Genomic DNA, 13,945 nt, shown 5'->3' with positions numbered 1-13,945 from the left:
TAGCAATGCTGTTGGACTTTAAAAGCAGTGTATATGTTTAATTAAACTTAATTTTAGTCTGTACAAATGTAAACATTAAATTGATTTGCATATAAACAAAAAAAAATATTAAAGTTACTTAATCGGGGCGGTTGTAGCTCAGTGGGGTAAGAGGGCCGTCCTGCAACCCCAAGGTCGTGGGTTCGATCCCCGCTCTCCCCATTAGCTGCAAGTCGAAGTGTCCTTGAGCAAGGCACTGAACCCCCAGTTGCTTCCCGGGCGCATCACTGCAGCCCACTGCCCCTTAATAACTAAGGATGGGTTAAATGCAGATAACTAATTTCCCCTTGGGGATTAATAAAAGTGTATATTAATCCATTCTAGTAAACTGAACCCCAATGGGTTTAGTTGGAATTTCTTAATATAATTGAGTTAACTCTAATCAAAATCGTTGAGCAGAAAATATAAATATAATTAGGCTGAAATTAGTTGAAAATAATTAGTACAATCAACTTTAAAAATATGTCTGGATTTAGATGATTTTATTTCGTGCAATCACTTACCTAAAAAAAATTGAGTAATTCCAACATCACATTTTTTTCAGTGCAGGACGGCGGCACGCATCGCACGGCCTCGACTTTGAGGAATCCGGTTGGATTTTCAAGTCGTTTTCAAATGCCGGACCTCAAATAAGTCGAATGAGACATGATTAGATATGTAACCGTGTCACGGGTGCTCTACTCTTTCATACCCAATCATAAATGACTTTGTCAATCAATTTGTTCAGTTTTAATTAGTGCTTTAGAAAAAATAAAAGCAGTCAAAAGCATCCAAATCTCTTGAAATAGCTTGAGTTAATGTTTGACTGTGTACGTTAAAGGAGTCAGATATGAAAGTCAGAGCAGCTAACGGAGGTGAGAGTTCATCCTTACTTCACATGACGTCTATTGTTCTGTCCCTCCTGGAGAGGGGTCCTCCTCTGTTGCTCGCCTGAAGGGTTCTGACCTTTTTCACCCTGAAAGGTTTTTTTCTATTTCTTGGGATTTTTTTTCCTGATCCGATGTGAGGTCAAATGTCAGGGATGTCGTATGTGTACAGAGTGTAAAGCCCTTTGAGGCAAATTCGTAATTTGGGATATCGGGCTGTATAAAATAAACTGAATTTAATTACGTTACATTACGTTACATTACACTACATGACATATAGCAGATGGTTTTATCCAAAGTGACTCACGACAAAGTGAATTCAACATGAGTAAAAACTCAGAACAAGAATCAAGAAAGTAACATTTCTTCAAGAAAGCCAAACTACAAAAATACCACAAGTAATACCACAAGTATTACCACAAGTAATACTACAAGAAATACCACAAACAATACTACAAGTAATACCAAAAGTAATACCACAAGTAATACCACAAGTAATACCACAAGTAATACTACAAGTAATACCACAAGTAATACCACAAGTAATACCACAAGTAATACCACAAGTAATACTACAAATACTACCACAAGTAATCCCACGAAATAGACTGCAAACACAACGTTGACATGAACGATAGCTAACGTTAGCTAAAACCCCGAAAACAGAACGATGTTGAATCTCTCCGTGGAGTAACTGCAGAGTCTGGTGATAATTGTGACACACACACACACACACACACACACACACACTCCTCTTTAAATCCGTTGTTGACTAAAACACTGACAGGTGCAGCATTAACGTTGACCTCGCACACAAAAAGCCGCCGTTGCCGCAGTCTAAGTGAGCTCAACTCGGGGCTTAACGGTAACGACCGTGTCTCTGGCTCGCTGATCCCGGAGCTTCACGAGAAAAAGGAAACACCGGCTGGCTCTCCGAGTCCCGGTGCGTGAGCGCGGGGGCTTTACACAAAGGAGCGAGGGCTTACGGCCATGTATTTAGCAACTGCGTGGTGGCGACTTGTGCATAGATACGGCTGGAGTAATCAAACAGGAACGCCCCGGCCTGTAACATGACGGAGTCATCGAGAGGGTTGCTGGAAGGAACGTCAACAACGGGCCAAGAGCATGCGGTGCATGGAAGGAAGGAATAAGTGACGCATTAGTTGCCTGGGATTTAAATTGGCCCTACAAAACTCCTGTTTTCAATGTTTTATTTTTCCCGAGGAGCCGTCGCTTGAGCGGGCGACCCTCTTTCGCAAATCTGCCCCGCCTGCCGCAACAGCTGTGGGGGCGAAACGCCTCGACGGAAGCCCCGCCTCCTCCTCGTGACATGCCGAAGGAGCTCTCGAGACTCTTTTCATCGCACGTCTTTTTTTTAACGATTTCAAACGACAACACTTGTCCGCCGCGTCTGAGCCTAATCGGGATCATCCGGGACGAAGGGTCCACGTTAAATCTGCTCTGGACTCGCTCCACCGGGCGCCGGGGGGCCGGGCGATCTGCTCGTCCAGGGAAAGCCTGAGTCAGACTCATCCAGACGGACCTCGTTCTCGAAGCCCCTCCCCTTCTCTCGGTTGCGTCTGTTTATCCTTATGTCACTTTCTCTCAAAGCTACTTTTTTTCTCTTCTTGTCTCTTTCTTTTCCCTCTCACACACCATGTTTTTCATGTTTGGAAACACAGCGATGTCCACCGGCGTACGCAGGAACAGGGGTCGTACGGTCATGGAAAACCTGGGAAATGGTTATTTACAGGTAGGGGTGCAACGGATCATCATTGATCCGTGATCCGTTCGGATCATCTATTTCGGTTCGGCACGCGCATGATCCGCGGATTGATTTATGAAGAAAAAAAAATTGTGCGCATGCTCAGTCCACACACAGCCGTAACACGTGGCTGACATAGCGATTGCTAACATAAAGAAAAACCTGCAACACAGCGTGGTCATGGCGAGCGGAGGAACAGAAGAACTAGAACGCCCCACATGGAAATCCCCTGTTTGGGAGCATTTTGGCTTCCCTGTCAAATTGAATTCAGAAGGAAAGAGGTTGGTGGATAAAACCGTGACGGTGTGTAGGCACTGTGGCACAAGAAAGTCATACAACAGTGGAAAGTTTCCTGGAAACACATCGAGCATGGCCACGCATTTACAGCGGCATCACCCCGGTGTTTCACTGACGGGAGTGAAACCGAAAGCGGCTCAACAACCGCTCATCACCGCGGCATTTAAGCAGCCCTTCCTCCACAATCAGACCCGCCTAAAGCAATCACAGACGCTATCGGTCTGTTTATAGGTGCTGACATGAGGCCATATTCCGTTGTGCAAAACAAGGATTCAAACACATGCTGAACGTGCTCGAGCCACGTTACGACATCCCGTCGCGCACCCACTTCAGCGATAATATTGTGCCAGGTCTGTATGAGCAGGAGAAGAAAAAGGTGGTGGATGAGCTAGCTGTAGCACCCTCTGTTGCACTCACAACAGACGGGTGGACGTCGAGGAACGGTGAGCTATGTGACAATAACCGCTCACTTCATCACAGCAGACTGGGAGATGAGAAGACAGGTGCTGCAGACACGCCCTTGTACGGAAGTCACACAGGCAGTCACCTTGCGCAGGTACTGACACAAGCAGTGGAGGAATGGAAGATAAAGAGGCCCACTACTAATATCCCAGTCACAACTGATAATGCCAAAAATCAAATAAATGCAGTGAATGAGGCAGGACTGGGCCCACAGATAGGGTGCTTTGCACATGTAGTAAATTTGGCATCACAGAAGGGAATCTCAGTCAATAGGATGGACCGCCTCCTTGGGAGGATCAGGAAGGTGGTTTCCTACTTCCACAGAAGCGCAACAGCTGCTCATGTGCTTAAGACAAGGCAAGAAATGCTAAAGCTGCCTACTCATAAGCTCATACATGATGTCCCAACAAGGTGGAACTCCACTTATGATATGTTAGAGCGTTATCTGGAGCAGCAGGCAGCTATATACTCTGCATTGACCGACAAGACCCTAAAGAAAAATGTCAAAGACATCATAACCCTTTCTGATGATGTGAGAGTGGCAGAGGAGGTCCTCCAGGTGCTTAAACCCCTTAAAACTGTTACATCTCTGCTGAGCACTGAAACGTTACCATCTGTGTCAATGATCCTTCCGCTGAAAACAAGGATTCTACAATCCATGGCTCCAAGTGTGGAAGACAGCACCATCACTCAAGATGTCAAGACTGCCATTAGAGAGGACCTGAAGCCCAGATACACTTCACCCCCTACTCTACAGGACTACCTCCACAGATCTACTGCCCTGGATCCAAGGTTTAAGTCCCTGTCTCACATAGACCCTGACCTACGCCAGAGGACATACAGTGACCTCACCACTGAGATTGTGAGCAGTCTGGCCACTGAAGACTGTGATGAGGTAAAGGAAAAAAACATTATTTTAAAATGATCAATTTAAATCTTCATACATTTTTTATTTTCAGTAATAATGGCATTCATTTAATGTTATTGCCGCATTTTTCATGTTTATGAAACATGAAAATAAATAATAGGTTTAATTAATGACCTATTCTTTTCTGCAGGGTCAAGCTGCAGAGCCAACAGGAGCAAACTTGGACACATCTCCTCCACAAAAGAAGTCGGCGTTGGCAGAGCTTTTTGGAGAGACCTTTGCCAGCAAAGACATGGACAGCAAGACTCCTGCTGACATCAAAGAGGAGGTGGCATTCTACCTGGCAGCAAGCGGCATTACAGTGGATGGTGATCCACTGACATGGTGGAAAAGCAATGAGTTTAAATACCCTCATATTGCTAAGATGGCAAGATGCTATCTCGCTGTGCCAGGCTCTTCAGTTCCTTCCGAGAGAGTGTTCTCAACAGCAGGGGACATAGTGACTGCAAAGAGGTCCACACTCTCCCCAGACAATGTAGACACCCTTGTCTTTTTGAAAAAGAATTTAAAATTATAAGCTCATGTATGCTTTGTTTTCTTTCTTTAATTCTTCTTTGATAATAATGCTCTTGTTTCAAGGAAGATGATGTGCCTTCTTATGTTGCACTTTAATTTGTTTTTTATTAATGGTCATTGGTCCATGTTTAAAGGAAGGAGATATGCCTTTTTATGTTGCACTTTAAGTTGTTTTTCATTGATTATGTTGAAAAGAAGATGTTAATTGTACACTTTAAGTTGATTTTATATATTTCAATTGAATAATTTAAAAGTGTTAATAAACAAAAAGACAAAACATGTTTATTTGTCTTGTCTATTTTTTTTTTTTTTTTTTTTTGCTGATCCGAAAAATGATCCGATCCGTGACTCTGATCCGAGGAACGATCCGAACCGTGAGTTTTTTGATCCGTTGCACCCCTATTTACAGGCCTGGAAAAGTAATTGCAAAAAAATGAAATCCCAAAAGTTCTGGAAAAGTAGAGGAAATCTTTCACATTCATATGTTCATTTACACAGTATAGGTCAGCGCCCCCATAATTATGCTAATTTAATAGCGTTTTCTTTTTGTTCTTTTGCCTGTACTAGGTAGGTACACTCAAAAAATCAATAAATATCATTATGAATTATAAAAAATAAAAAAATAAGTTAGAATTGTTAATAGTTGTTTAAAAAAATATAAATAAATAAATAACCACAAAAAAATAAGAATGCAATTGAATATAATTGTCTGATTTATGTTTTCTGTTTGTTTTTTGTAATCTATAGACTACTGTCTAACAGTCTTATTATTGCCATTTTTATGACAATTGCTCATATACTGTAAGCCTAAATAAGTATATTTAATATTTTTGATAAATGTTATTTCACAAGTTTCAAAAAGTTCCCCCAATTTCTGTTTAAATGCCCCTGGATTTCAGTCAGTGGGGGAAAAAACTAAAAAATATGTACATTTCCTACCCTGGTATATATACTGTATGCTTTGGAATTCTCATTGTTAGTTTAAATACGACATTTTCTCACTTTTTCATGTCTACACCCGAGATTTCACCAAATATTTGGTTATGGAAATTTGGTTTAAAGTCCTGTAAATGCATTGGTCTAAATGTGTATGAAGCCTGCAGGAAGGATTCACGCTCTTGTCACCTTCCATTATTAACTACGATCGTTTGATTAAACGTTCCTTTTTTTAATGGGCCGTTAAATGAAACGCAAACGATGTAGTGGTCGAACTCGCTTGAAAACAACATTTTTCCTCCGGCTGGTGCTGAGAGTCTTCAGCCAACAGACGGCAGTCACGAGATCATAAAGGTAATAACAGAACAGAGACGAAGAAAAAAAACATATTAGCCTCAATTACAGACGGATAACCTCCCCGTGCTTGACGATCCCGAACAAACAAGAGACGTAACTGTTGGCACGAATCACTGCGTTGCAGAGAATGTGGCAACCCGAGGCTCTCAGTAACACACGGACCGACACGGGCACCAGGAAAACCAGGAAAACCAGGGGAATTCCCACTCCCTGCCGTTCAGCCCGGTCCCTACATTAAAGGTTTGCGTCCCACATAAACAAAGCATGTTGTTTTGTTGCAGTAAACCACATGTCTGCTCCGCAGCCGCCCCTCCCTTCCTTCCTGGCCCTCGTCGTTATTAGCGGGTATCAAACGACGCTCGCTCGGGGCCGACATCTGTCGAACGCAGCTTTGGCTAAAGGTGTTACTTTCAGAAGTAGCTTCCGTGTAATTACTTACGAGCGACATCAAAGACAATCGGCCGTTCGTTTCCACGGCGAGGCGTAATACTTCACGTGCCGTGAATGTCTACCGAACATTCCTCAGTAATGTCCCTTTTGTCTGATCCCGGATTATAGCCGCCGAGGCTGTGGAAACAAATTAAAATGCGGACTGTCGTCACGATTCCCGGGGCGATAAAAGCACAGCTCATAAATCTATACATCCTGCACCGCAGCGCCGCTTCGTATTTTAACGTCGTTCGAGCTCGTTTCGGTTACCGATTCGATTGAGTCTCTAGGGCTCTCATCCAAACAAAAATATTCCATTATGACGTCTCTTGAGTATCGAACATGTTACATTGAGTTTGATAGTCAGTTAAAGCTCTTAAGCACTGCCTGTTTCATCTTGCATACTGTTACGCGTTGCCGTTTTATTGGTGGGATGTCGCGGTGTGAAAATATTGCCAAATTTAGCTAGATCCGGCTCAGGTGTCGCTAGCAGTTGCGCATATCCAACTCTCAACAGAGGAGAAACAAAACAATCCAGATGGCTCATTAGCTACATCCGTCATCAATTTTGAATGCAGCGATGTTTTTCTTCTTCTTCTTCAGAGCTACTGATGAAGTCATCGCTCACGATGCATATTGGGATTGAAGCGGATGGATTTCTGCAGTGTACAAGAGTTAAGCGTTTTGCTTTGACTCGAGTCAGCAGAGAGACGGGCCCGGTCGATTTAATGCTGGCAAAAAAAGGGCCGAATGCAAATTTAAGGGAACATTTTGTTGCATTGGTTCCAGGTAATGTGATGAATGGATCTTTTTCCTTTAATGGTCACGACAGATAACTTAAAGGGCCGGTAATCAAGTCTTGATCAGCAGCCGCCTGACTGTATTGTATTTAGTTTTAAAGTTCACGTTCGTATCTCCTTTGTATCAGCACGTTAACACAGAGTTGACCTCGTGGAGGTCACGTGGTTACTTGTCGCTGTGTGAGTTGAAGGGCCGAGCCAGGGGCCGGTGAGTCCGTATCTCCACGCCGCTGTTTGCACGGTCTTGACTTTGGAGTTTTCCGTGAAGCCGATGGATTCATTCATGGTACATTACTTTCTCTCCCCCATCGCAGCTGTAGAGGGTGTGTGTGAGTATGTACTGTATATGTATGTGTGTGTGTGTGTGTGTGTGTGAGAGAGAAAGAAAGAGAGGGAAAGAGAGCGAAAAGGAGGGGGGAGGCAACTCATATTTAACCTGTAACTTGAGAAGCTGATAACAAGGAGCGAATGAAGGAAAAATGAGCATGTGAGGAAGGAGAGCGAGTGTGTGTGTGTGTGTGTTGCAAAGAGAGAGAGGACAGGACGACAGCGAGAAAGAAAAGAAACGCCCCCCCCCCCCCCCCCCCGATCTGCCTGGGAAATTCGGTCTAATATTGTTTTCCCCCCTTCTCCTCGATTTTTTTATGGGGGGGGGGCAGGAGGAGGAGGAGGAGGTTTCGAGAGAAAAAAATGGACTGAAGAACAAGAAGGGAGGAGAAAACCCCGGCAGAGAAAGAAAGAGAGGGAAACGGAGCGACAGTAGCCAGCAGACTTTGCCTGTTCTCTCCAGCGCCGGTGCTGCACTGCACCGATTCCAGTGGTGAGATGTTGTGGGATCTTCCTCTGGCTGCACTTCTCTCACATGAAGACTCTTCTAGACATTTCTATGCTCATTTTCTTGGAGGAGGAGGAGGAGGAGGAGGAGTGAGAGAGAGAGAGGGAGATACTCGCCAGACCTAGAGCCTGGAGCCTGGAACACACACACACACACACACACCAACCAACTCTCTCTCTCCGACACACACACACACACACACACACACTTGTGCACTCCTCCAGCTCTGCATGCACCACGGTAACAGTGAGTGGATTTAGCCTTAGCCTTCTGGTCCAAGTGCAGGGGGAAAAATCCTCTTCGCTGCACAGAGGAGGGGAGGAGAAAAAAGAGAGGAAAGGACGATGCAGCACTAAAAAAAAACCAAGAGTGAAAGAGAGAGAGAGAGAGAGAACGACACGCACACTGAGACAGGATGGCCACCGCAGTGTTTCAGGTAAGGATTGTGGCTGTGAGGGGGGGGGGGGGGGGGGTCTGCTGCCTCGTCTGTCCCGGGCGCCTGGCACAGACTCCAGGTTATGGATTTGCCAAAAAAATTTGTGAAGGGGAGAAAAAAGCTTGAGGTTCTCGCAGATGTGTGTGTGTGTGTGTGTGTGTTTTAGACATGTGCGTAACCTGCCGTCGGTGCGCCACTAGAACGGGTTTATTCATGTCGAAATGTCTCTGTTCGTGCATCGAGACGCTCGGCTTTTTACAATGTGTGTTTTGAAAAAAGTGACAACAGCGGCAGCTTCTGTGTGTACAAACAGGACTGTGTGTAGAGGGAGCATGTCAGAGAGAGCGAGAGAGAGAGAGAGAGGGGGGCTTGTATCTGCGTTCGTTGTACCGCTGTAGACGTCGTTCGTCTGCATGTAATGCGACACACTGCATGTTTCCTGGAGTGCTCTTGTCTGTCTCTGTGTGTGTGTGTGTGTGTGTGGTCTCCTTGGCTTACCATGTTTTGTGGTTGGTGGCCGGTCAGGGGGGGGTGGGGGGGGATGACGACGGCGGTGGCGTATGTCTCGTCTCTTCTCGAGGGCACTTCAGCGAGCGTTGGCATTCGGCGTGCTCCGTGACCCCCCCCCCCCCCTGTTTTTCTCTGACCCTGAGGTCAGCACACGGTTTCGAGGGAAGAAACCTCCCAACACGCCGTCTGTGCGAGAAAGTTCATCCTCCATTGGGGGGAACAGATCTCTTTGGCTTTCCACGAGAAAGAGAGAGAGTGTGTGTGTGTGTGTGTGTGTGTGTCTGTGTGTGTGTGTGTGTCCGTTCTCTCACAGTGTCGCAGTGTGTTTTCTAATCGGACCGTGCAAAAAAAAAAGTTTAAAAAAAACACACCGCCCCGGGGCGTGAGAAAGCCCGACTGCACTTTTTGGAATTGTTGGCACTTAAGAGAGTGAGTCACAATTACCCCCAATTTGAAAGCAATACAATAGGAGAGGGGGGGGGGGGGTTCTTAAAGAAATTGAAGAAAAATATCCTGTGCTTTTATTTTGAAGGTTTTAGATTAAATGGATTAATGCTGTATTATTAGAGACATTTTCTCATGTACAATATGTCTACACTCGAATACACAATAATCAAATGCAAAGAGAGTTATTTAACAATATATTCGAGGAGTTTATAAAGTGTTTCCGGCCCTTTAAGAGGGCGGCCATGATGCTGATTTGGCCCACGGTGAACATGAGTTTGACGCCCCTGATGTAGAAGGAACACAGCGGCGTCCCCGTATGCCGAGAGACCCGGAGGCCGACCGGTGCTCACCGCAGAGCGGCGTCGCCGTGGTTCACATCGACAACCCGCTCCACCAGGATATAGAACTATGACATCATGCCTTCCTAGAAACCTCTGGATTACGTTTGAATGTCAACATTGAACAGGTTTCACGCACAATGACACGCGACTGATGTGGTGACACCATGTGGTCGGTCTACTTGTGTGTGTGTGAGTGTGTGTGTGTGTGTGTTGTACCGTCCAGAACCTTTTTCCACCCACCTAGACGTTACCGTGAACACATTACTATATTATTAAACACCAAATGACAGAACTATTTACCTTCAAGGTATCCGTTGTTTTTTTTATTAACTTATCTACACTATGCCAACATTTATTTCTCCTCGCATTCGATCTATATTTAGTCCAAACACCTTCACACGCTGTATTTGACATCACATGTTGTCGTCACCCGTGTGATGCGAGACCCACATACACGCACACACACACACACACACACACACATTCCTGTGATTGCTGGTTGTGTGGGAATGGCGTTCAGCCACTGGCAGGGCGCCGAGCTCCGGACCGGGTTTCAGAGGAGACATTTTTCATCATTACCATCCCCCCCCCCCCATCCCTCGACTAGGCAGCTCATGATAGATGCTTAACCGCAGACACACACACACACACAACCGTGTATGCAGCTGGGACGGGCATATAGGCAGGGTTGGGCAGTTTTTTTGGGAAGGTGTGTGTTGAGTAACTGTGTGTGTGTGTGTGCGTGTGTGTGTGAGTGTGTGTGTGTGAGTGAGTGTGTGTGAGAGAGTTTCTGGGATTGGGAATAGTGCAGTGGTCCGTGGACCATATAAAAACCACCAGCATGGATTCTCATGCTTCTCTGCTGATGTAATCCATCCTTGGTGTGTGTGTGTGTGTGTGTGTGTTCTCGCAGACGCAGCTTAACCTCCTGAATGACTATGTTTTGTAAAAAAAAAAAGAGTATTTAGTTTTTTTAGATTTCTTCCTCATTGATACAGAATATCCAGAATATATGTCAACTCATGGTATAAGAATGGAAGCTGTGTTTCACATCAATATATATATATTTTATATATATGTATATATATATTATATATGTATATATGTATATACTGTATATTAAATATATTTATATATGAATATATATATATGTATATATATTAAATATATACATATATATTTTATATATATATATGTGTATATATATATTATATGTATAAATATATATATATATATATAATATATATATATAAGTGTATATATTATATGTGTATATATATATTATATATTTATAAATACATATATATGTATATGTGTGGCTTTATGCACATCCCACCTCGTGCCCTACAGATGATATCACGTTGTTGGTTCTATCCTCACACAACGCTCTGCAGAACTATAACGCGGGCGCAGCATTTCATTCATAACCCTTTTGTCCTCTGGCACAAACTGAACCCTGCAAATACACTATCAGCATAAAAATAATAATCTGTAGCCGTGCCAGAGCATCATGCCCTACAGTTAAGGCTTTTAGTGTGATGAATATAATCCACATCAGGCCCAGTAAAAGCGTCACGTTTAGCAAAGGGCGTCGTATGTTCCACTTAGCGGGTCGTCTAGCACGTATGAGGAATTGCCGCCGTCGGCCCGGAGGAAGGCGTTTTTTAAAGAGTGTGTGAAGGAACATATCCGGAGACTAGTGCTGCAGTAAAATGAACAACGGCGGAGCACTTTAAAAAAAATGCTCTATAATTTACAACTTAATACCTTCTTGACCACCAACCCCGATGGTCTCGAGCCTCATTCATTTGTAACTGACGTCATGGTTTTTTAAGTTCCATTGTTTTTCCTCAAATCAGGTCAGCGTTCCAGTTTTCCACATAAAAAAACCCAGCTCAACTCACCACTCGCCCACAATGATTGCTTCTCCCCATTGGTCCTCCGGTGATGTCTGCAGACCCTCACAGTCTTAATACCCCCTTAAGTAGGGGGAACTTCTCGTAATACCCCCCGGAGAAGAGAAACATTACAGCGCAACGCTTAATGGCGGCTAATCTCTCAAATGACTCGCTGCAATCAAGCTCAAAGCCGGGCATAATGGGCCCTTTCTCAAACTTCAGCATTTTCATAGTCATTGAAAGAGAAGAAAGGGGCGGGGGAGGGGGAAAACGTGTTCCCAGCCCGGCGTGGCTTTCCAGTTTCGACGAGCAGATTTACATCGTCAATTGCCGTGACGACACCAAGATGGCTGTCCAATCAAAGTACCCGAAACCCCAATGGATGCGGGCCGTCTTCGGGAGGTCGGCGGCCTCGGTGGACCCTGGCGTTGGGCCGTCTGATGAGTGCTGCATCTTTATTGAGTACGACTCTCCCAAATGGAACTCAGCTGGACTTGGAGTTGGAGTTCAGGCCTTTTATGGGAGAGATTTGAACGTTCGGATCCATAGATTTATTCACCCTTCGATTGGCCCGATGCTCTCGAGAGGCAGAACTATGGATGAAGCCTTAATCTGGGGAGGTTTCAGTCTTTCCAGTTGGGGAAGCTTTGAGCCAGAAGGACTACGGAGTCGAGGTTCCCCCACAATCCTTTGGTCCTATGCATGGTATCGAACATCAGGACTCTTGTAACAGCCTTCTTCTTCTTGTTCTCCTTCGTCTTCTTGCTCTTCTACTTCTTGTTCTCTTTCTTCTTCTTGCTCTTCTACTTCTACTTCTTGTTCTTATTCTTCTTCTTCTTGTTCTTGTTCTCCTTCTTCTTCTTGCTCTTCTACTTCTTGTTCTTATTCTTCTTGTTCTTCTTCTACTTCTTGTTCTTCTTGTTCATCTTCTACTTCTTCTTCTTGTTGGCTTTGTAGAACCAACAGGAAAAACAAACCAAAGTTCGTATCAAATCTTGATTTTTTAAATTTGTGACTTGAGTTTTCGCTGATCTTTAGAGAGTCGACCCTGAACGCACCGCCGTCACAGCCAATCGGGCTTCAGATCTTTTATTGATACAGTTTGGTATAGAAGGTATTGTAAGTATTCTCAAAACTGGGGCACTGCGCAGATGGTGGAAAAACAGGCTTCCGGACACGCATGGATTAAGTTATCAACATTTAATGGCAAGAAAAGTGAATCAAACATTCAACGCACTCTCCCTCGTGTCCAGGCTGCAGGCTCCCAGCTCCACCTGGGAGCTCACAGCCTCCTCCGTCGAGCTCACCTGAGAAAGAGGACGTTCCCTACAAAAACACGCCGTCTTATACTCTTCCTGTTTCCGGTCAAACCTCACTTCCGGTATTTTCACAATAAGAGTCCGGTCAATTAAAGTCACCTTCACAATAAAAGTCTCTTGTCATTGTAAGTCACGTCACGGATTTCAACCGGCTTCGTCAATCTATAATACTAACAGTCACTCTCATGCAATACATTAATTCTTGCCATTTACATTTGCATAGAGTAAACATTACCCCTATGCTTCATAATACATTAATAACAATATTCTCCTTAATATTGTCTATTATAATATCTTTCTATATGTATTAATTTAAACCATAAGACCTCTGCAGATGTTATCAAAATAAACTATTACAACTTAACAGTATGAACGAGGTAGAGGGTGAACGTTTTCAACGGTGTTTTCCAGTCAAACTCAAATGTACGTTAGATGTTAGTTTGGGCAATTCATGAGTTCAAGAAGTCGAGATACGTTGACGCATATTAAGCGTGTCAAGAAATGCCGGTCAATGGTCAACCAGCACAGAAGAGATTGTGTTGAGAACTCAGAAGACCAATTATTTGACCTCTCGGTGTCATAGTCGAGGTTTTGGTGTCTGGTTTCCTGTTTTAGTTTGAAGGCCTTGTCTCTTGTTTTCTGTTTCCATGCACTTCCTGTCCATTTGATTGTCTGCTCTGTCCCTCAACCTGACACCAAAACCCAGACCATGACTCAGAACAATTTGATAACACTAGTAATCCCTAAAATACCTTTTTTCTGTC

The 13,945-nt window shown here is 44.2% G+C and overlaps 2 protein-coding genes across 10 annotated transcripts in view; both read left to right on the top strand.

Moving 5' to 3' along the window:
- tns1b (tensin 1b) overlaps positions 1-13,945 on the top strand; it is a 177,684-nt gene that overhangs the window by 76,446 nt on the left and 87,293 nt on the right. Inside the window, exon 1 of one of the 9 annotated variants that reach the window (XM_056436783.1) lies at positions 8,229-8,666. The exons of the other annotated variants lie outside the window; for them this stretch is intronic. Within the exon in view, the coding sequence (XP_056292758.1) occupies positions 8,646-8,666 (21 nt within the window). The 5' untranslated portion in view covers positions 8,229-8,645. Of the gene's footprint in view, positions 1-8,228; positions 8,667-13,945 lie in introns of those variants that run through there. 9 annotated transcript variants of the gene reach the window in all.
- Positions 3,498-5,154, top strand: LOC130207992 (zinc finger BED domain-containing protein 4-like). Its single transcript, XM_056436818.1, has 2 exons — positions 3,498-4,324; positions 4,488-5,154. The coding sequence occupies exons 1-2, from the start codon at positions 3,704-3,706 to the stop codon at positions 4,872-4,874; spliced, it is 1,008 nt and encodes a 335-aa protein (XP_056292793.1). The 5' UTR covers positions 3,498-3,703; the 3' UTR covers positions 4,875-5,154.

The sequence above is a fragment of the Pseudoliparis swirei genome, chromosome 2 (genome assembly GCF_029220125.1).
Source record: "Pseudoliparis swirei isolate HS2019 ecotype Mariana Trench chromosome 2, NWPU_hadal_v1, whole genome shotgun sequence".
NCBI classification, from domain to species: domain Eukaryota; kingdom Metazoa; phylum Chordata; class Actinopteri; order Perciformes; family Liparidae; genus Pseudoliparis; species Pseudoliparis swirei.
Note: the sequence above shows the minus strand (reverse complement) of the source record. Positions and strands in the feature narration are given on the sequence as shown.